Source organism: Zerene cesonia, chromosome 16 (assembly GCF_012273895.1).
Source record: "Zerene cesonia ecotype Mississippi chromosome 16, Zerene_cesonia_1.1, whole genome shotgun sequence".
NCBI lineage: Eukaryota > Metazoa > Arthropoda > Insecta > Lepidoptera > Pieridae > Zerene > Zerene cesonia.
In genome coordinates, this window is record NC_052117.1 from 2,858,762 (window position 1) to 2,882,146 (window position 23,385).

The following is a 23,385-nucleotide window of genomic DNA, read 5'->3' on the forward strand; positions in this document are numbered from 1 at the left end:
AAGCTAATCGTAATTTTTTTCACTGATCAATCACAATAATCCATAATCTTATTATTGTATATATTATTAGGGGTTAAGCAAATATAAATAAAACAAACTAGTCTGTAACGTAGTTTATTGAAAATATTAATTTCCTTCACGCTTATATTACATTCCAAAATAATTTATATTTAGCTTCTATATAAAACAAATGTACCTAACGTGTTATTATATTAGGAACGGAACATTAAAAGCGGCAATTTACACTATTTAATTAGACAAGTTTAAAAATATAGTCACAAACTCATGTCTTATTTAGTACAAACTTAATCAATTAAAAAAGCTCTAAATAATCTCTAGCTATATTTAATTATAATGACGTATTTCGTAACTTATTTGTTAAATTATTAATATTAAAATAAAAAAAAAGTTAAAAATACAAAATACATTAATTGAAGTTCTGTAAATTTGTGTTGTTGTATTAACCAAAATAATATCACGAAGTAAAGAAATAAAATTTCAAATTGCTTTAAATTTTTGTTTCACTATACAGTAATAACTATAAAACATAGTGCAGAATCTTTCAGTATAAATGAACATAATGTCTATACCAAGAATTATTTTGTATACGCTCGCTCAATTTTTAAATTAATTTCATGGTTATTTTTATATTCTATTCCATTTTACATTGGCACTTTAACAATATCCTAAACTACTATCCTAAATGTATGAATATCTTGTACCGTTATTTTTTGAAAACACATTGTTTTATAACGTGGAATAGGAACGCATGTTGGAGGGATTTCCAAATTGAATTTTATGACTTTTCTTAATACGCAAATGGAAAAAATATCGCCTATAAATTGAAATTATTTCTTTTTTTATATTACTTCAATGTTACATTATTATTTATTATAAGAGCGAGTTCAATAACACGTTTTTAAAGTAATTTACGAATCATAAAGTCTAAAGTAAGGAATTCCAAAAGCTTTAAAAGAATTTAAAAAATACGCTTCAAATTAAGACAAAAATTTTTCGATCCGTGAGGTTTAAGAACACAATATTTATTGGTATACATCCGTTTCACATATTATTTCAGCATTCAATATAACACTTAAATATTATCTACAAGCAAACTCTAATTTAGTTGGTTCCATCAAACGTACATAATCGAATTTATTCAGACTTACAATTAGTATCACTTTTGGCGTAATGTCTATGTTAATAAACATTTTATTTAGAGCGGCTTATCTATTTTTCTAACATTCTAGATGCCAACATAAAAAATAGCCTGGCTAAACGTATGCTACGCTTAAAAATTAATTTACTAAATGCCTTTCAATGTCAATATAGGTACCCACCTGTACCTACAGAATATTATTTTAAAAGTAAGGTTATGCATATTATATGTGTAACTAAATTATATTGAAATATCATGTGAACTAAAATGCATTTTCACACAAAAAAACTGAGGACCTAACGTTGAGTACGTACCTTTGATAAACTTAATCAAACAGCAAAGAAACCACAACGAGAGGAATTAAATGAACTTCATTTATCTTAAAGTAGAAGGCACTGCCTTAGTAATTATTATAATTTTTACCCATGCTTCGGTATATATTTATAGATTATTTACAATTTAATCAGTTGGAATAATATAACATAGTATTGCAGAAATAACTCTAAAAGGAGTGTAAATTTGTCGCATATATAATTGACGATATTCGGAATATAAAGGCATTTATCAAATCCTGTTCTTCACACAAATAATAAATAAAGTCTTATGAATGTCTTTCACCTTAAACATTTTCTTTTCTTAAGCATTTATTTTAATTAATTAAGCATTTCATTATAATTATGGAATATTTACATTTTTCAACACTTAATTAGCGTACACGTGGGGTCGTTCAATAAAAAAAATAACCGAAGCGAAAACCATTTATCATCAAATAACAAATGGACTTCTCCTCACAAAGGCGGAAACTTATAATAAGGACGATGTTTCACAAAATTATTTTGATAAGCTACAATATCTGTATGAGAAGCAGTTATTATACAGTAATTTAAAATGGTTTCGCTTAATTAATAAACTCATTCGTGTTTTGAGAACAAGTTAACATTTTTTCCTTATTACATGAATAAAAATATGTGTCATCAAATAAATAATAAACTGTAAGCTCTTTTAACTGGTATTGCCGAAAATACATAATATAATAGTAATAACGTCACTCAGTCATTTTACAGCCTAGTTTATAACTAGTATTGCACCATTAAAATAGCATAATTACACAAAGCACTATAGGTGCGTTTCTTCGCCGGATTCATCACAGGGAACTCTAACAGATTTGGCTCCAGCTAAAACGCCAACACCCTCTAAACAGGACCTTCTATTTGAAAGAACATCTCTCAAAAACGCTCGTCTAGGGCCACCGAAATCAGTCCCAGTTATAGATCTAGTTAGCTTTCTAAGAGCTGGTAATTTCAAAGCCTCCTCATACGTGGGTGGCTCGTCCGTTGGAGTTGTTTGTGCTCGACCACCGAACGGATCTCTAGACGAAATAGGAGATAGATCTCTTGAAAAATAAATAGCGCCCTCCCTATTTTGTACCTGGGGTTCTGGAATTTGCTCATAATTGACGTTATTGGTTAAGTCGTCTAGAATCTGCCTCGCACTACGAGCTGTAGTTAACACTCCCGCCCAAGACCTTCTGTTCAGCTGTTTCGCTTCATTCGACCTAGAGCTACCAGCTATGTTATTACTAGAATGAGTCCCAGATATAGTGACCTTTGGTCTCCTAGGTGGTTCATCGAATGAGGCAGCCTTAATTGCCGGCCTAGAAGGTCTTTCAGTATCTATGTCAATCACGACACCTGAGTTGGAACTTTCAGCTGGTTCTTCTCGTAGAGCCGCGTCAATACGCATGGCTTCTGAATAGGAAGGTACAATGGCACAGTTGCCTCGAATTGCAGCGAACAATTCTAGACTATCTACAGTAGAGGCGTGGGAAAGCGGGAGAGTACGAGGTGGTCTTGGAGCGGAACATAGAACGGCACTTTGTTCATCTGCCAAAGCCCAAGAGTAGTTGGTGGCTGGGACGGGTGGAAGTGCATCAGATAAATGAGTATCCAAGTCTAGCTGTCGACTCGGATCCAATTCGTAATTTGTACCAAATATTTTCGTGATCTGAAACAGTATGTCAAAGGTGAATTTAGAGTTATATGTGATAAAAATGGTGAGACCTAAAACTTACCGTATAATGCACGTACGCTGTGTTGCATTCTATAACAATCCTAAGAGGCCAAGATAAAAGAAGGCATGACAAAGTCCAGAATAGAAGCTGTGAAGAATACCACGGGCATCGATCGGTGTCCCTAAAAAAAATATTAAAACCTTTTATTATGATTTCCAAACTACGTTACAACTGCAAAACTAACTTTTAATTAAAGGGTTATATCAGTTTATTCAGCACATATGCGTACAATGAAAACATATCTCATATTTTATGTAAAACCGATATGTAATAGAATCTATACAATACCTATATGCTACCATGTACTCTTTAAACGAGCTGACGCCAATTAGATCCAACCCTTCACGCATTTCCATGAAATCATCAAATCTTTCATGCTCCGCGAAGAACCTTGATCTTTGATCTTCAAATTCTGTAAAACAATAATTAATGAGCGCAAACTTGGGTTTATGCTTTTAAAGAAAATTAATTTAAAAGTTCTTTGTTGTAACTTGTAATCGAAATTTCAGTTCCGCTAAAAGAGATATAAATAAAAGGCCCGAGTGCTCTTTGAATTCCTTCGGTCCCAAAGGAGATAAAACAGAATGAATATGGCTCGCTCGAAACAAATTAAATTCAACTTTTTATATAATTCTTTCATACATTTGTAATCAGATATTTGAATATAACACAGGTTATGATATTTTTTGTATCCTGTTATTTTGCGTAATTTCAGTGTAATAATTGAGCATTACATGATTTTTCACAGTTAAATTTGAAGTACTTATATAAACTTCATTTTAATTTTGTAACAATTTAGTGTTCAACATTTATTTATAAACATTTATTATATTTTACGTACTATCACCATTTCATCAGACTTTTAATAATCAGAAATGTTATTTTTTTTTTTCTTTTTAGTATTCTTAAGTAATGTAATTACGATCATATTTAAATTGTGAAAAACAAGAACAGATTTCCAAACATATGGAGTTTTATGCCCTATTCGTTTGCCTATATAATAAATAATTTTTATCGATTTTGAATTGCATCGTTAAATACACACTTACAGTCTCCAACTAATAATAAATATAATTGCTTTAAGAAATTAAAGAGTTTTTAACGGATTTTAAACGTGATTTATTCATTATATTATTAACCCGACGTCAGTCTCCCCGTGACGCTCGCTGAAAAGTGTTCGAAACATCGGGTTAATAATATAATGAATAAATCGCGTTTAAAATCCGTTAAAAATTAATTTCTAAATGTGCAATACTCGCGTCAAATCAAACACAAGAAAGTAATATAATTGCTGGGACTGAGAGCACGCACGTAAACCATTATTCTCGTCAGACAAGCTACCACGTCAATTAAGTTGCGTTTCAATTTGCCTCGAGTTTACTACCTGTAATCTGGAGGTAGTGTGCATGTTTTGCTGTTTACTTCGCGTAATTCACTTTGCAAACTCCATCTGCGCTCGAACGTAATTCTGCTTCGTGGCTATTTATTAGATGAGACGGCAGCACCAATAATTATTAAATACAAATACCTTTTTCACATGCATTATATGATGTAATAGAATTTATTTGCGAGAACTATATCGCTACTTGCAATGTATTGTTAGGAAGAAGAATGCTAATTTAAACATTCTATACATATAAAGCTCAAAGGCGACTGACTGGAAAAGGACTGTAAGAAAGGATTTAGAAAAATTCTACCCCTCAAGGGGATACAATACGGGATAATGTTTGTAACATGAAAATTTGTTAGGCAACAGCTAGTAAGAAATAAAAGTCAAACATATGCTATTCATTTAATATTTATGCCATTTTTTTACCCAAATACCTATTTCTTGAAATCAATACCAATACCAAAGCATTATAGTACCAAAGCTTGTTGATACGAACGAACAAATAAGACATTTATCCTAAAAAGGTTCCACTTTAAGAGTATATGTGAGTGTCATAATATGTACGAGAAGTCACATTTCAAGTCGGATCATATAGGCACGCTTAGTATCGTTTTTTGTTAAGCACTATTATATAACATCGCTCCAGCAGATATTTTAATATCGTGCCCTCATCTAGAACATTCCGCGATATGCATCGACATTCGGCAACAAAGCTTTTATTGGCATAGTAACAAAAGTGAAATATCACCTATTTTATTGCTCGTTTTATTTTGCGTATTTGTTTTTATTGCGCTAGCTTTTAACACGTTCGATATGAGTGAGGGAAATATGTTGTGTGTTTGGTTTGGTAAATAAAACATAATAGTTTAAAAAAACTAAAAAACACGCTTTGACAAAAATCATATTTTGCAAATTGAAAACTGGATTAATTTTATCAAATTAGTGTATTGTCAACGGTCCTCAATAAATCTACAAAGTTTGAACGAAATCTGGCCGTTTAAAGTGGGTCAAAATCGCGCCCAAAGAAGTCGGTTACAAACAAACATACAGGTGAAGCTAATAAAAAGCGTGTAAAAATGGACTTGCGTATTTCTATTTATTGCGATACTTTATCTGTTATTTTCCAAGGCAGTAAAGTTATAATTACACATGAAGAATGAATATTATTATCAATATGGTCATAACAGTTTTTAATAATTTTTAAACCTTTATAATTAAATCCTCTAAAGTAAGTCTTTAGAGGATTATTAATGTTGTAAATGCTTAACTTATAGTATTATATTATCTATGCCAATGCTGTGATCGGGTAATGGAATTTCGATCTTTCTAGTGTAACAACACTCATTTGTATTCTATCGCACGTATCGTGATGCAACGTTGTACGAAAGCAGACGTATGTATAGCAATAAGTAGAGTTTCGAGGAACATTTTGAAACGTACATGAAAAGTCTCTGGACCATTACAACTAAACAATTGATTTAAGTCTCTGAACTTCATACTTAAACTCGCCTTTGCAGAATCCGTCTAGGTTAATGGAACCAAGGGTTACTTAACACTTTATAATAAAATTACATTTAAGTTTTGTAACCCCGACTCATTTTGTATTCGAACCCCATAAATTTTAAATTTGACACAGTGTATTTTGCTAGTCAAGCCATTTCATTTAATACTCTTCTCATTGAGGGATTTGTGAAATATTCGAAATCGGTTCTTTAATCGTTCCAACCAAAAAACGTCCACAAAAAGACAGCCATGGATATCAAACTTATAACACCATTCTTCATTTGTTCGGGGATTAGAGAGAAGATGAAGTATATACGAGTTTATTAAAATAATTACTCCTTACCGCTAGCTGCTTCGATGTTAGCAAAGGCGAAACCCTTGCTGAACCTCACTTTAGTGATAGGTGTACTTGTATCCAGCACTAGGTTTCTTGATGCGTCTTTTTGTCCACAACAGGCATGAGCAAAAGATGTACTCGCGCTGTGGGTGTTCACTCTTTCGTAGTATACCTGTTTAAATAAATGAATAATGTGATAAATGCATAGAAGACTGCCCTGAAGTTATCAATCTTTAATGCTCCAGCAGTTCTTATTTAATTGACAAAGACAGATCAACGACCGTGTCGATCCAGTCGAAATTTTTCAACGAACGTTGCACCTAAACAAAATAATTAATTTCTTGGATATTTCTAAAATTCTGTGTATTCAGCTACAAGTATTACATTTTAAATACTCTGGGGCAATGCAGCTACGAGAAATTTAATCAAAGTTAGACGTATTGTTAATGTATATCTGATTTATATTTTATAATGATGTAAAGGTATAAATATTTATCTATATAGAACATTTTCTGCAAATTTATTCAGGTTTAGCTAAGTAATATTTTATTGACACACGTTTCGTTTATAAAAGACGAAATAACAATTATAAGCTTCCAATACATATCACCTAAGCTGGCTTTTGTTAGCGTAGCACCATAATAGATACGAGTACTACTCGTACATGATGTTATTCCAACTTATTTTTCTATATAAAATATTACCGACCGATATTTTTACAAAAAGGAACAACAAATACAAATATTGAAAGCAATAACATTATTATTTACAAGTTTATGGATATATTATATAGGATATATTTACACACATAAAGGATATATTAATATAGACATTTTATAGTTAAACTACTAGCATAGTATTATGTTATCTGGGATAATACTATTATATATTGAGACTACTATATACTGAGATAACACTTTGTTATGGCGCTGCAATTTGCTGAGTGTAGGGATAATAAATCACACACTAAATATTGCGTGTACGAACAGGTAGAGCCATAGAACTACCGACGTACATGGTTGTAACTGTACATTAATATGCATGAACTGTGGTACAGGTGACTTACTACAGTCGGTTACCGTTTTGTAAAATATTAGCTCTGAACGATGGCCTAGAACAGGGAAAATAAAATGTAGTATAGGTTTGCGTGTATTTTGATTTTTGATTTATTTATCTATTTAAACATTCTATAGCGAACTAATAATAAAACACATATATAGTCGCGTGTTTTAGCTAAAGAATTCATAAAAAAATTGTTTACTTTTGATTGATGTTATAACAATCGTTTACCCAAAGATTTCTCAAATTCAATGTTTCATGTCAATAAAATTATCATAAGCCACGTTTTTAAGAAAAATGTTTTTACACGTTTTACACAAAAAGATACTGAATACACTCTGTTAGTGATTTTGTAACAGATACATTTTAGCGGTCGCCTTAGAGAAGATATCAAAACTTTTTGATTGTACTTATAACAAGAAAAGAATTTAGAAACTTTTCAATCTCATGTTCATGAGGAGTAGCTACAGATTTCAATATACTAGAGATATACACCATTTATATATTCATAATTCATACCCATTTCGCACTATGCTCTGAAACTAAATTGGGAAACACATTTCAATATTCAAATAATGGTTCACACGTTCTCATTTCTCATGTATACTTTTTGTTCCAATCATATGAAAAACTGAAGCATTTACCTTTTCATTTATATTTTTATCGCGTAAAGCTACCATATTTTTCGCAAAAAATTTATTCTCCTAACCCTTTGTGTTACGTGATCATATTTTTTATTTCTTACCTCAATTATACCAGTTCATTATTTTAGCTTTTGGCATTTAGAATTTATTTAGATTATTCTTAAAATACTTTAAGCGCTACAGGAAAACCGTAGTATAATAAAATGTAGCTGAGCATGAATAATGAAATTTCCCTGTAACTAATTTCGTATAAAAATCGGGCTCAAATTCTTTATCCCGTGAGGTATTCCGAAGCCGGTGTGGGGTGAAGGATTAGCATTTCAAAAGGGGTTGGAAGTAACTTATCCTTGTACATCAGCAATAATCTATACTATTGAAATTGGCTGTATTTGACTCTATTTATAGTGAGGTGGACGTTTTGAGTTGGATTTTGGTGTGATAATAACGTTAAAATTCATTTTTTTTATTATCGATAAACAAATTAGTATTTAAAACTTAATATTCAACAAAATAATATACGATAGGTTATTAATATTCTGTTTTGAATATTATTTTTTAAATATAATTACGTCGCGGCAAAAAAAATATCTTACCTGTGTTGTGGTATATGCATCGCCATTCCTATATCTGGTGACCTGTCTCTTGCGTCGCACATAGTGGTAACAAATGGCTTTCCACCTGTTACAGAAAAACCATTTTGTTAGCATATAAATTATTGTTGCATATATTTTAATTTTTAGATGATAATTTAAACGCTTATATGATATTTGTAACAATCATAGCTCGTATTCTGTTTTAAGAATTAGTTCATTTAGAAGTAAATTAAGCATTTAGAGTAACAAAAAATTAAACCGCTTTAAAATTGTCAGATCTAGACCAAATTGTATGCACCAGTTTTCAAATAAAAAAAGTTCAACTAATACTAAAATCGGTTCAATCAGTATAAATATGACGTAAGAAACACAAAGACATACAGTCGAATTGAAATCCTAATTTTTTTAAGTCAGTTAAAGACTAGGTCGTATCCTATAAGATGATGGTTACTGCAGGATAGATTTTAAAACACTCTTGTTAATAAATATTGTTGAAAATACACATATAAATACAGATACATAATAAAAATATCATGAACATAGCACTATATATATTTTTAAGTATATTTTATAGAGAACAAACCGTCATCCTCTCCCGCTATAGTCACTGCTATATTTTCACTATATTTCATTACAACATAATAATTCATACATTCTAGTGAAGAATACATTATAGAAGTTTTTTTAATACACAAAATTATTGCTCTTGCTAGAAATCTCTAACAAATTGGTGTACTTTAGCAGAGGTTCAAACAATTCAAAGTACAAAGCAATGCTTCTGAAATTAAATCCGCTTACATTAAGAGCGTCACAATGATTTGCTTCTGTCCAACACGATGTCTCTCATATTATACCTATACGTTTTTGAATGAAAACAACATTTTAATTTATCAGTATTTTCACTTAGCTTTTAGTGTTTTCATTCAATTGTTTTCCAGAATTTAGCTTCAGTGTGTATTAACGATTTATTTTAAAGCATTTTTAACTACTTGATATTGCAAATAAAGGAACCGATTTATTTTAACAGCAAAATATTAACTTGCAACGCCGAATTCCGTATATTTATTTTACAAGCGGAATCAATTTAGCGGTAAAAACTAAAAAGTTGCGAGAGCAAAACGCTGGGAATTTTCCGATTTTTATTTCATTTCGTTCAATTAAATGTTTCCTGAAAGGGCAAAACTTAAGAGACGTGCTTGTCCAGGCCCAACTAGGTAGTTTCATTAGCCGCAGTCAAGAACCCTACACGTAAAAGGCGGGCTAATTTAATGGTTCAGCGAACTGCGACTGCGAGTTTTAAACTAATAAAGCAAAAACTATTGTGTTCCACCCTAAACTTTTATAGGCTACGGAATTTAGCCAATGTTTGGCGAATGTTCCTAGTACTTTATTACATATGCGACTCTTGTAAATGTTGTACTGTAAACATTCTCAAATACGTACCATTTACGATGGAGTTCCCACGCGCAGCTTATTTTATTTAATCGTATTACAGTATTAGGTTTGACACGCGGCTTATAAATTTACATGGAATATTTAATGTACAAGAAAAGCAGTGAAAGTTATATTCTAAATTTAAGCTTAAGAAAAGAACAGTTTTGAAATCAACTATTTTAAATTCATATCTCAATTTTGTATTTTGTTATTTACATATTGTATTCTACAGTACAGTATTTATTAAAATAAATTATGCAAATGACTTATTAAATAAATAAGCGTTCGTCGCAATTTTGTAAACATAGAGTTTATGTAAATTTGAATACTTATCGCAGCTAATATTCCCCAACAAAGGCGAGGGAATTTCAGTGAATTTTCATTCATTTGAAAGGTTAAGGCGAAACAGTTGAAGTATGGCTTGGAATGGTGCCAAAGTTTATAACTAGACACGAATTCAAGAACTTCGTAGTTGAACCGCTTGAATTCAAGGGTCAAATACTTATTTGAATTGTTTCATCGCGACTGGTCGAGATTGGAAGATTAATTCGTTTGTTCAAACCAGATTATTCCGGATTTTAAGCTGGTCTGCGAGAAAATATAATTCGAATTGTTAGCTTGACATCGCTATGATTTGAATCGTTAAAGGTTAAAAATGGTTTTTGTTATTTAAACACTCCTTAATTTGTTTACTTAGTTGTATGTTTTAAAAAATCTTACAAGTTCCATGCTGGTACCAAATTAACTGTTCACAAACACTCTTCATGATGAAGACTATATCGAAGGTTAGGAGATGGAGGAAAACCTGGCAGTACTAGCGTTAAGATAGGTGAATCAAAGGCAAAGCAAGACAATTATTCTTACCATACTCTCGGAGTAGCAGTTCTCATAGAGTGTACTCTAGCAGACACTGCGGCCACATCCACGCGCCTTGCTAGTTGTATTCTGGCTGTACTGTGGTAGCATTCTACCAAATACACTAAATAGAGGAGTAGCACGAATGCAATGGGTATATACGCGTAGCCCACGTCGCAGGGTGACTCGCGAACTGTCTGCTTTATTGGATACCTGAGGGATTCAAGGTTGTAAATATTTTGCTATTAATAAAATGTGGCTCATAGGTTTCATTTTGATATGAGAAACGGATATTAACTGTACATGAAGTATTTATTGCTATCATTACGCACATTCATACATCTGTAGTTAATTAGTTAAACAAGAGAAAAACAATAATTTCTGTAATATGAAATTGTATTATTTAAACCAAAGACATATAATAAACATACTTAGTAAGATCAATAAGTTGTCTATCGATTTCTGCGGTATTGCACCAGGCGACGGACGCGAGGCAGCCGGCAATCATCAGCGTGAGGAGGAAGCATTTCCAATTGCCCTCCCTCCGAAGTACTCCGCCGAGACTCTGCTGTCTTGGGCGCTGTGAGAGATACTTAAATGAGCTAACAATTCAAAGAAAAGTTGCATTATGCTGAATTATGTAAATATCAAATGCATATCAAATGACAGAGAAAATTGGTTAGTGTTGCTAGTCTCAAATGGGTGCAGCGAGTGTGTTATAAGAGTTATACCACTGAATATACAATACACTGGTATAGGAATAAGATCGACTCTTTTCAAGGATTTCAATATACGTGTCACTACATTATACCTATTTGGCATTCGTAATCTAAAGTATAAAGTACCTGTTCTGTATCAAGAATAATAAAAAATTCCCATTATTACCCACATAAAGATGTGACTTAAAAATGTGAATCGATTTATCGTGACGGGTTTTTAATTATGCATAGTAACTAGTTGTCGTTTCTTTTCTATTCTTAGGGTGTTATTTTTTTTAAGTACACAAGAATGGCATAAAACAATTTTAATAAAATAATTTATTCATTAAGTTAATAAAGTAACTTATACAATTAATTTAGTAAAGCTTAGAACAAGGATTTCTCAATTTATACAAAACAGGATAAAATATATGATAACGTGGAAAACAAAAGCGACTATACAACGACGAAAGCTTGATAAGCCTAGTTAGACAATAATGTAATGACCTAACAAGACGCTTAACTCGGTACATTAGTATTAAACGGAGGAATTGCTACAATAAATCACTGTTAGATTATGTGGGGACCATTACTTCTATACTTCAGGTTGTTGGTACCTACTATAGAAATTCGATTAACGAGTAAAGAGATTGGATTTAAAATACCCATGCTCTAACAAAGCAGCTAATTCAATTACAAATTCAATAACGAAAATAACATTGACCTACTTTCGACGCAATTTTGTTTGACGAATATACTTCCAATCATAAAATATATATCAATACGCTACGAATTATTAGCAGAAAGCGAATGAAATATATGAAGGGTTTCTAAATAAATATTTGACAAACACACAGCCCGAAAACTGTTTGCCCAATTTAATGAACATGTTGACACAACAGAAAAATACAATTACAAGGTCTCTATTTACATTGCTTTAATATGTTTTCCGCCCTCTTTCGATAAGATGAAATTCTGTGTCCCATTTATTTATTAGAAGCAATTTCGTCTGTAATTTGTTACGATTTATTTTTTGTATAGAACGAAAATCTATATAATATAATTATTTATACCTACACTTAACAAAACTAACATTAGAACTATATATGAATAAAAACTTTATTAACAAATATTATACTGTAATATTCGCGTTAGCAAAGTTTCTTAACAGATGTTCCAAACAAGATATCATTTATTCATTGTTATTTCGGTATAGGAAGCGACTATAAACATAGCGTATGGTATTGAGAGAAAGCTCGTAACCAAAGTTTAGGAAAGTTAGATTAGATTTGCCCTCAACAAGAATGATATATACGAAAACCAAATAGTGAAAACTCCTACAACAAAACAAATGAGAAAACTGATTAAAAATTGTAAAATATAGTTCAAAAATTAATGGAATTTTCAAGCATATTTTTTTTATTTCCAAAGGGAATGCCTGAAACTCATTAAATAGACACGAGAGTGCCTGCCATTGTAAAAGCTGTAGATTTTCCGGAGTAATGCACACAATGGGTTCATTTCGTCATTACCTTACATAAATTAACATTGTGTGAACCCAATCGTGTATTGTGCGTTTAATTTTTTTACCGGCGCCTCAGAAACTATGTATATTATAAATATAAATATGATTATTTTCCTGTTACAGTGGCCGTAGAGCTGATGGTTCACCTGGTGGTAAGCAATACCACCAACACTGAACATTTGCAGAATGAAGAAGAAGTCATTGAATGCGTCGGTATGAAATTTATTGTCTACAAATTGGAGGTTATAGCATAAGAAACATTTTTTTTATCCTTCCGTTTATAGGGAAAATCAACTGTTTTCTCGAAACACGCAATTTTCATTAATTAGAAAAATAACACTTATTATTTGTATTTAACGCAAAGAAATAAATTTCAAATAAATCAGCGTAAAAATAACTTTTATACGAGCATATAATAACAGAGGCATTTGAGTGAAATTAACATGACGTACCTTAACAATCCATACCAGGAAAAAGGCTAAAACAATATTAATGACATTTTACCATTGTTTTCATCCTATCGAATTGCTTTTTACTTTGAGAATTTATTATATTTCTATGACATTTCGCTGTGAACAGTGAAAACTTCCCGCCAATCTGTTGTTTTTTTTTTTTATCTGACCACAGTTATTTATCGAATCAGGGTAAATATTTAAATATCGAACATAATGCAGACGACTTCGAAATTAAAAATAAATTGTCGATGTTATATGACAGTATGACAAGAAACGCTAATTACACAGAAGGTAATAACACCAAAAGCTGTTTTCTACACAAGGTAGGTAGTAGGTACTAAAGCCTGTATATTATACATGTAACACGCCCTAAAGCTCGGCACGTAAACATTACACGCAATTTCAGTCTCGCTAGAATGTTTACATCGCTTTTGTTCCGAAAATAACTCGGATATATTGTTTCAAAATTAAACACAAATTGAATTTTTAACCTTTTATAACTGAGACAATATAATTACATTTACAAGCAGGGGTACAAAAGTGAACAGGAATTTTTAATATGCATAATATATAAACTTAACTGTTCTATTAAAAATGTTTGCTGCTACATAAATTATAATTTAGTAAAAGATTTTAATTGACGTTTTTTAATAAAAAATAATACAACTAAAAATATTTTCCTTTTTTCCTAGGTACTTAATAAGCTAATTTGGTTTCAATAATCCTATACTTAAATCGAAACTTCGTGAAATCTTATAGAAACTTCTTCATAACCTTCCATTATGCTGGCATGAAAACAGTATTTAGGCATAGTAACATTTTATAATTATGATTTAATTTTATTGTCTCTGTAAATATATGAAAAAAAAAAAACATTTAAAATCAACTGAAAATAAAAACTTTAAATATTCATGACATTTCGTAAAACAAGATAAGTTTAAATATTGAAACAAGCAATTCTAAAGCTTAAGCACACTTCATTTCCAAGCCAGCAAAGTCAACTCCTAATAATTAATTAATGATCGAATTAACTCTAGCTTGAAACAAGCAAAAGTGAGTGAAGTTAAATTGTTGAATCAATTCCTTGTCTGATACAACTTCTAGCGTTTGACGCGAGAGAAATTCGAACATCAATCTTAGCAGATAATTACCCGCTTCAAATAATCAAACTTGGGGTTTGCGAAAATGAAATTATAATGAGCGAATTATTTATATTTTAGTTAATCTGAATATGTGTTAAATGTATTACTACATATTTTAATAAATATATAATTATGATTGTACAGAAGGATGACTTGGTAAATGGTAGAAACAGATTCAGAATTACATTTGTCATTCCTCAAATAATGTAACAATTAATAAGTAACAACCAACACGTGTAAAAGTTTCCAAGCAGACTCGTTGGTGATAAATGACAGGTTTTCTGTCAATTTGGAATCCAGTAGACATCAATAATAAGGACTTTCATCTCTCTGACGATGGCAACATTCTTAAATCTAAAAGATTCCATACCGAAACACTAGATTTTTTTATGTCAACGACCTTATTCCATGTAGGCAATAAAGTTAAATGGCATCATCTACGACGCCATTGTTATATATGTAAGCATATTTTATAAGGATTTGTACAGTGTGGTAGCTTCGTGAACTGAGAAATTTCTGATATTATATATTTTTATTGGGTTTATCTTACGTTTCATTGTAATAATTTTCATGTATGTTCAAAAATCACATTTCAACATATGTAATATCTAAATCCTCGTAGTTTTTAAATTTTTACTTCTGGTGTGATTTTTTCCAAAAATATCTTACGTAAATATGTGTGCATTTTCCACGAACCGTCCAAAGTTTGCAATAGCATATCAGATTACGAACAAAATTCATAGCCAAGTTTAATAAGCTGCCTGGCACAGTACTTATGTTCTTATCAACGCTATCACAGAAGTGCTTTTTATATCGGCGTGTTTCTTTGTGTAAGGAAGCTTTGGAGATAACTCGTACTCTCACTTCATTGAAGGTTTTTCATTTCTAATTAATTAATTCTAACTTTGAAATTACACTTACGATTTTTAACTTTTTTCTGTTACTAAAGCAGATTTGGTCTAATACTTAATTCATTTTTATAATAGTTTTATGTATTGTATAGATTTTTCTTTTTGCTCTTTCCGGCAAATTAGGTTACTTTTTTAGACATTAAAATTAACTATATTATTGTTATTACCATTTAGTATATATTCTAAAAAAAAACTGCAAGTAAATGAATAAACATCTTGGAATAATATCAACATTGCAAATGTTAAAGCTATGCGTAAAACAAGCGGATATAATTCTCTGGGATGCTTTACAGCCGTAAAATAGCATTTTTCAGATATATTTCAACTATGTTGCAAAAATTAATGGACTGATTTAGAGTTAGCTCAAAATTGTACCTAAATTCTAGAGCTTTTGGTTTTTTAAATATTCACATTTTAGGTATTATGTTTCGAAAAGGAGTAGAGATTTAGATTTAATACACATTTAAAAATGGTCCTTAATATACCCTGGTTAATTAATTTTAAATGTGTTCAAAAAGTCTGCACTCATTCGGCCCTTAATATTATCGCTCATAATTTAGCGTCGTATCGGCCACCCCATTCATGTCAGGGGCACCAATTATAGTTTGCTTATGAAACTGGCAGGTGAATACTAAACAGAACAATAATTGGATTTGCTAGCTAGATGTATTCGAACTAGAATGTTCGATAGCCAGACGCTACTTTATGTGGGTGTTAATTAACTTTGATTAGGAAAGTAATCAGCAAGCAGTGGTGGCTCAGTGGTGAGAACCTCGGACTTCGGAATCGATAAGTCGGGGTTCGAGACCGGGCGAGCGTGCAGGAAATAAATTGATTTTTCAATTTATCTGCGCATGTGGATAACATCACCACTGCTTAAACGGTGAAGGAAAACATCGTGAGGAAACCGGCATGTCCAAGAATTAAAAGTTCGACGACATGTGACATCTGCCAACCCGCACTTGGCCAGCGTGGTGGATTATGGCCTGAACCCTCATAGGAGGCCTGTGTCCCAGCAGTGGGAACATATATGGGCTGATGATGATGAGGAAAGTAATCATTCGGGAGTTGTACCAATTTCGAATGCTGCCGATGCTGCCGATGAGGAAGTATGGTTTGTGATTAGTTTAATTTATCATTAGAAATTATAACTCGACTTATTTGTACAACGATTTTATTTTGTAATCAGTATTAGGATTTGTACTTAAGATTGCTTCCTAAATAAAAATTTTAATATTCAATTTATAAATGTTCGACTTTTCTACAATTTGCAACGCGTTAACAACGTCCGTTAATCCTTTAATAGTTCCTTAAGGGCTCTTTGATCTAAAAGCGTGTTTTATAATGCTTAAAGTATATAATCCACTGCAGAAAAACAACTGCAAAATGTATGACATGTTTCAGGATATGTGCTTATTGAAGGATTTGATTCGATCTGAAATCCACGAAAATATTAACATTTCTTTTGACGATTAAGAACCATGCTAAAGCAAGTGCAATTATTCCAATTATTCAATAATTTATTTTTGAAGCTTCATAGTAATTTAATAGTAATTATTTTTTTAGCACAACCGATGATTTTTAGTAAATCACTAATATTATACTAGTATTCTTATTTATAAACATTATATTTTCGCATGTGTGCGTACGATTCTGTAGAATATTGTAAATGTGTGCCTGCGCCATTCTATCTCTTGTAGTCACAACAAGAACAAGTCTTCCTAATTACTACAACCGTCTATCACTATTCTCATCGTCCCTAAACTTTGTTTGAGCTATAGCAATTACAACTAAAATTGAAGCTAAAATATAATTAAGATATAGTTTTGGTCACTCGCATACATTTGAACAAGAACGTGTGGCAGCTTAAAGAGTTCTCCTTATGTCATATCACGTATGCTGAATGTTATTGGGGGAGAGAAAGGTCATATGGATTTAAAGTCCCAAATAAATATCCAAAATCTGGAATGTCGTGTTTCTTATAACAAGAGTTAATTATCTTAGTATACATGTAAATTTATGTTCTGTTGAAATTTATGATATTTAAATGATATCGAATAAAAATTAAGAACAAAATTGGCGAGTAAAAATTAAATAGTAACGTATATTGTTATCAAAAATTTAGTTTGATACCTGGTAGAGATCTCGTCTTCTGAGTTGTAAGGTCAGATTTAGTAGTTCACACTTACCTTACCCCAAAGGATAAGTTTTGTTTTTTTTTTTATTTTATGTATACAAGCTAAAAAAAATGTACGCATTTTTAACTTTTTTTCATTGTAAATCTCTTATATGTGCGCATATGAAATAGATCTGAATATGCTTAGTATTTTAATTCAAAACATATAACAACAAAACACTGTAATAGAAAAGAGCATATCTTTGCCAGAGAAAATATTTTTTTCCAAGACTTCAGCACAAACCTATTGAAATTAAAAAATCATCCAAATTTCAATTGGAAAGATGGTTTGAGGTTTTTTCACTGGGAACCTTTTATTAAGAATTTAAGACTCTATGTCAAAAAAAAGCAAAGATTAGATGTCACTATCACCCAACATGCCAAAATACTCTGCAGACCAACCGGGAAGAAAAAGGTGGAGGTAGTCCACAAATAAAAATATTGTATCACCGTCAAGTCGTATAAAATACACGCTCACTGAGAAGTATTCCAAACGTCACTTTAAATCTTATACCTTTAAACGAGCAATTCTTGTATATATATATATATATATATATATATATAATTGGAATCTCGGAATCGGCTCCAACGATTTTCATGAAATTTAGTATGCAGGGGGTTTCGGGGGCGATAAATCGATCTAGCTAGGAAGTAGTTTTATTCGTGTTTTTTTTTTATTGGTGTTGTTTTCTATTGGTGAATAATAATACTATTTTGCTTCGTAGATAGCTGGACAACTGAAATAATGTCATATTCGTGTTTTATTCGTGTTTTTTTTCCTGACGTCTATTGGTGAATAATAATACTATTTTGCTTCGTAGATAGCTGGACAACTGAAATAACACAAAGGCACTTCTTATACCGATATTCCTACGGGATACGGTTACGCAGCACGCTTACGCGGTTACAGCTAGTAATATAATAATCAAATCACGTTCAAAGTCAAAAAGTAAAAGTTCAAAGTCAAAAAGTAAAAGTAAAAGTCTTTTGTTTCTAAATGTGTAATACTCGCGTTAAATCACCAAGAAAAGTATTTCATTGCTTTCCTAACGAAAATTAAATATCCATGCATGAAGGCTAAAGCTTTGACACAACAAATTGTAGTCCGAATAGTAATCCTGTTGAGACGAGATTTGTTCATCTTTACACGTGTTGAACTAAACCATGTATATGCGTATTATATTTCTAGTTACTGGTTTATTTATGTAGAAATATTGTTATACGTGTGAGTAAAAATAAAAAAAACATATTTTTATGTTATTTCTACACAAACAACTGATTTGTAAAATAAAATAAATAACAGCTGTAAAAATACTTCATTATTTATGTTTCTATCTATTGTTCTATAAGTAGTAATATTAATATTGGCAGAATCCGTCCTTGGTCTGAACAGGAGTTGCCACTTAAGAAAGGCAAGGATATAATCTGTTTGAATTATTCTTTGACAATAAAAAAAATGTTACACAGAGGTTTCATGAAACCTCCATTTTGTAAAACACGTGTAACATACCGCTGATACACGGCTCACAATCAATCACAAAGCTTTCAAAGTGATATATCGCTCACGTAAGTAGCAAATTTTATCCATATACCTTATAGTGTCCATTTTTACACGACTGCTGAAAATATGGTAATGTTTTCACGTGCTATGCATGCGTTTTTTAACAATAATTCTAAATGTCTGTGCTGACATGCTGTTAATACAATTCTTACATTATGCATTATTATTAGACAATAGCTAAATGTTGTTTTTATTTCCATCATATTGTGACGTATTGTATTCGGGATAGTCTCTCATTTTAAATCAATAATCAATTTTTTATTTTATGTGTACGACGAAGGTTCTCAATTCGTACTGCTTTTTATTTAATATGATTTTTTAATAATTTTTTTTTTTTGCTTTTACAAACACAAATAATTTGAACTTCATGCAAACTCATAAATTATTTTTTTGCATATTTTATAACGATTTCAATGGACACTTCTCTTCGTCTTGACTTTTATTTCAAACAGTATTTTTGTTGAATGAAACTAGTTTGTAAGTATTTTATTTAAAAAATATATACAGTAAGATATAAGAGAAGACGTTATAGGTGACATATATTCCGCCTACGTTGTAATTCTGTTTGATAAAAAGAAGGCGTTGGTTTAGAGCGAGTAGTAAGTAGGTTTAGAGATATTAAATAAAAGTATGTGTTTTTTCTTTTCAATAAATTAAATAAAAGTAATTACGTAATACGTACCTTAGTTTCACGTACTTTTGACATTGGCTGTTTTAAAAACCTAGTAGGTATATTTTACTGAAGTTTCGTGACAAATAGCGTAAAAAATCAATTGAATATCGATTATTTTTCGTATTTAATGTAATGAAGTCTTCAGTAAAAATAATACAGCTATTAACCTATCTCACGTTATATTAATAAAAGACCTCTTCTGCGCTACGTAATTAGAGGATTGGGTTTAGGACATCTTTATAGCAGCTATTTATAAAAGAACCAGCATTTCATTTCAAAGTATATAACGACGAGAGCTTAAGCTCTCACAGCGAAAAGCTGACAATAACAATTTATAATTATTCATATCAACCACGCGGTCCCGGTTTCACAAGGGTTTTAATAATGTTTTCATTTATTTCATTTATTTTAAAATGAAACTTATCCTGATCGTAAGATAATTATTTTTAACAACAAACTGCCTTCAAAATTGTCAGTACTTGTCCAATTTAAATGGGGTCTCTCGGGAAGCTCACTGCTTTCAAATAAAAAAGCATCATCAAAATCGGTTCACCCAGCAAATAGTTGTGAGGTAACAAACTCAAAAATAAATAAAGTCCAATCGAGAGTCTCCTCCACTAAAGTGGGTTAATAGACAGAAAAATAAGATAATAATTATCTAATTTGGTGCAATCCTTCGGAAATATAAAGATGTATATAAATTGCCTTTATAAGAAACAAAAATAAATTATTAATACACTTTTTATAAAGGTTCTCAAAAAGCAGATCGAATCCTTTTGTTTTGAGATTTAAGTTTGAAGGCCGAGATAAAGTCATTGAGAGAGAGACCTTAAATCTAAAGAAACTTATCGTGTGCCATTACTCATTACAGAGTTGATGTTGGCTAAAAGGGCATACGTTTTAATTGTTAAGCTTTTGTAAAATATTTATAAGAGATGCAATATCCGATTGGGGAAAACACTGCAGGTAGACTGGAAATGAACAGGAATTGTCGATAATAATAATCATTTACTTATTATTATTGACATATTAACTTATTCTTTTGTTTTTAAATATGTTTTAGTATCCGGATGGGTTTATTCCTACCTTTCATAAATTGCAAATGCAATTAGGTAATTTTATAAGTAACTAGCTGCGCCCCGCGTAAGTCTGTATCCCGTAGGAATATCGAGATTATTAGTTGCCTTTGTGTTATTCGAGTTGTCCAGCTATCTACGTACCAAATTTCATTGCAATCGGTTCAGTAGTTTTTGCGTGAAAGAGTAACAACACATACATCGATTCTCACAAACTTACGCATTTATAATATTCGTAGGATAGGATAGGATAGGATAGGATAGGATAGGATTGGATGTAAATTGTAATAGCCTTAGGTAATTTTATATGTAATGAAATGAAATGGATAATTTACCACATTCTTTTGAACTCTTAATTAATACGTTGGTTTATAACATGAATTATTATTAATTACTGATCATTTAATATTAACTAGGAGAAGCCGAAGAGGGTTAGCCGATCGGAAGGTATTTTGATTAATTATTCAAGTCTCTTTACTGGTCAAAATATCCTTTGAACTTTTTACTATCAAAGACACATTTCCGCTCCGTTACGTCTTATGAAATTGTCATAAAATTTTTGAGAATCTTATTTTTATCTTATTTTATCAAAAAAATAATTTTATATTAAGAATCCATCTTCAAAATGTAACGACTTTTTAATAGATTTTAAGTAAGATTTATACATTACTAGCTGCACGTGCCGGCTCCGCCCGGGTAGTCATGCATCGTAATTGAAATAATATAAACTATCCTATCTCTCAAGTTGGATCGAACTGCACATGGTGTGCGAATTTTATTATAATCGGTTAAGTGGTTTAGGAGTCCATTGAGGACAAACATTGTGACACGAGATTTATATATATTAAGATTTATTATACACACGACGACAATTCAAATAGTTTCCTGCTACAAGCAGACTGATATAACTTTTCTTGACTGGAATACTGAAATTGTAAAATCTACCTCTACCACAAAAAATAAATCGCATTTTAGTTCCTTTAAAAAGACTTGTCTGCCATGTGGTACTTTTAATTTGGTATAGTTCTGTTGGTTGAAGGTGGTTATTTTTTTTAATTTTTGGCGGTTTGGTAAAAATATTTATTTTACCATATTTTTTTTCTCTTTATCATCCGACTTATAGTAATAAAATAATATACACACTATATAAATGTGTGCGCGTATGAATCTTCCTTAGACTTCTAAGCTACTACAAATATTTGGTTAAACTGGACCAGCGAATTAAAAATTTATATAATCGCATGAAAACACGAGACAATTTCGATACAAAATATTTGTTTATTTTGTATTTAATTTTAATTCAAAATCTATTGCACTACACCATATCAGAAATTTAATATTATTGAATGTAAATCCGAAGATACATTTTGTAATAAGTCTGAAGATTGATCATCAAAGCAACACTGATTATACCTCAACTTCCCTCATTTAATCGGGTAAAGGTGACGTAATCTATTTTGATAACTTAATACAGTATGTTCCAGAAATAGTTGTGAAGTCGCTACGAGGATAGACGAGTTTATATTCTCATTTCTCTATACTCGTTGTATGTATGTTTAATTATTTTTAACAAAAAACTAATCCGCTATCAAATTGTTTGAACTAGACCACCACATAGAAGGCACCATCTTTTAAATAAAAAAAGAATCTTCAATATTGGTTCACCCGCTTAAAACTTATAAGGTAACTAAGAAAAAAAAATACAGTCAAATTGATAGCTTTCTTTTTTTAAGTCAGTTGAAAATACTAGCTTTCCACCCGCGACTTCGCCCGCGTAGTCAAGCAAAAAAAAAAAACTATGTCAGGGTTTTACCTGCTTAGCTCCCGTTCTGTGGGATGTAGGGAACGTAAACTATTCTATGTCTCGGATCTACAACTCTTTTGCCAAATTACATTCAAATCGATTTATAGGTTTAGGCGCGAAAAAGAAACCGAATGACAGTGTTAGTCTCGTATTTGCGACGTTAGTTATTTCGTATTTCTTTTCCGCTAATTGAAGAAATATTAAATTATGTTGTTTATATTTGGTAAGTACACGATTCAATACAGAGCGTTTGGTGAAATATTATTACATGAGTAGCTATCGCTTTTTAACTTTTGAAAGTATGGACGTAAAACCATCC

At 31.2% G+C, this 23,385-nt stretch overlaps 1 protein-coding gene across 1 annotated transcript in view; it reads right to left on the reverse strand.

The window, feature by feature from the left end:
* Window positions 1-1,887: 1,887 nt before the first annotated feature.
* Window positions 1,888-23,385, reverse strand: part of LOC119832911 (transmembrane protein 151B-like) — a 30,703-nt gene continuing 9,205 nt past the window's right edge. Inside the window, exons 2-8 of the mRNA XM_038356733.1 lie at window positions 11,477-11,625; window positions 11,055-11,258; window positions 8,757-8,841; window positions 6,467-6,632; window positions 3,519-3,642; window positions 3,231-3,351; window positions 1,888-3,163 (exon numbers count right to left, since the gene is read on the reverse strand). Of these exons, the coding sequence (XP_038212661.1) occupies window positions 2,276-3,163; window positions 3,231-3,351; window positions 3,519-3,642; window positions 6,467-6,632; window positions 8,757-8,841; window positions 11,055-11,258; window positions 11,477-11,625 (1,737 nt within the window). The 3' untranslated portion in view covers window positions 1,888-2,275. The remainder of the gene's footprint in view (window positions 3,164-3,230; window positions 3,352-3,518; window positions 3,643-6,466; window positions 6,633-8,756; window positions 8,842-11,054; window positions 11,259-11,476; window positions 11,626-23,385) is intronic.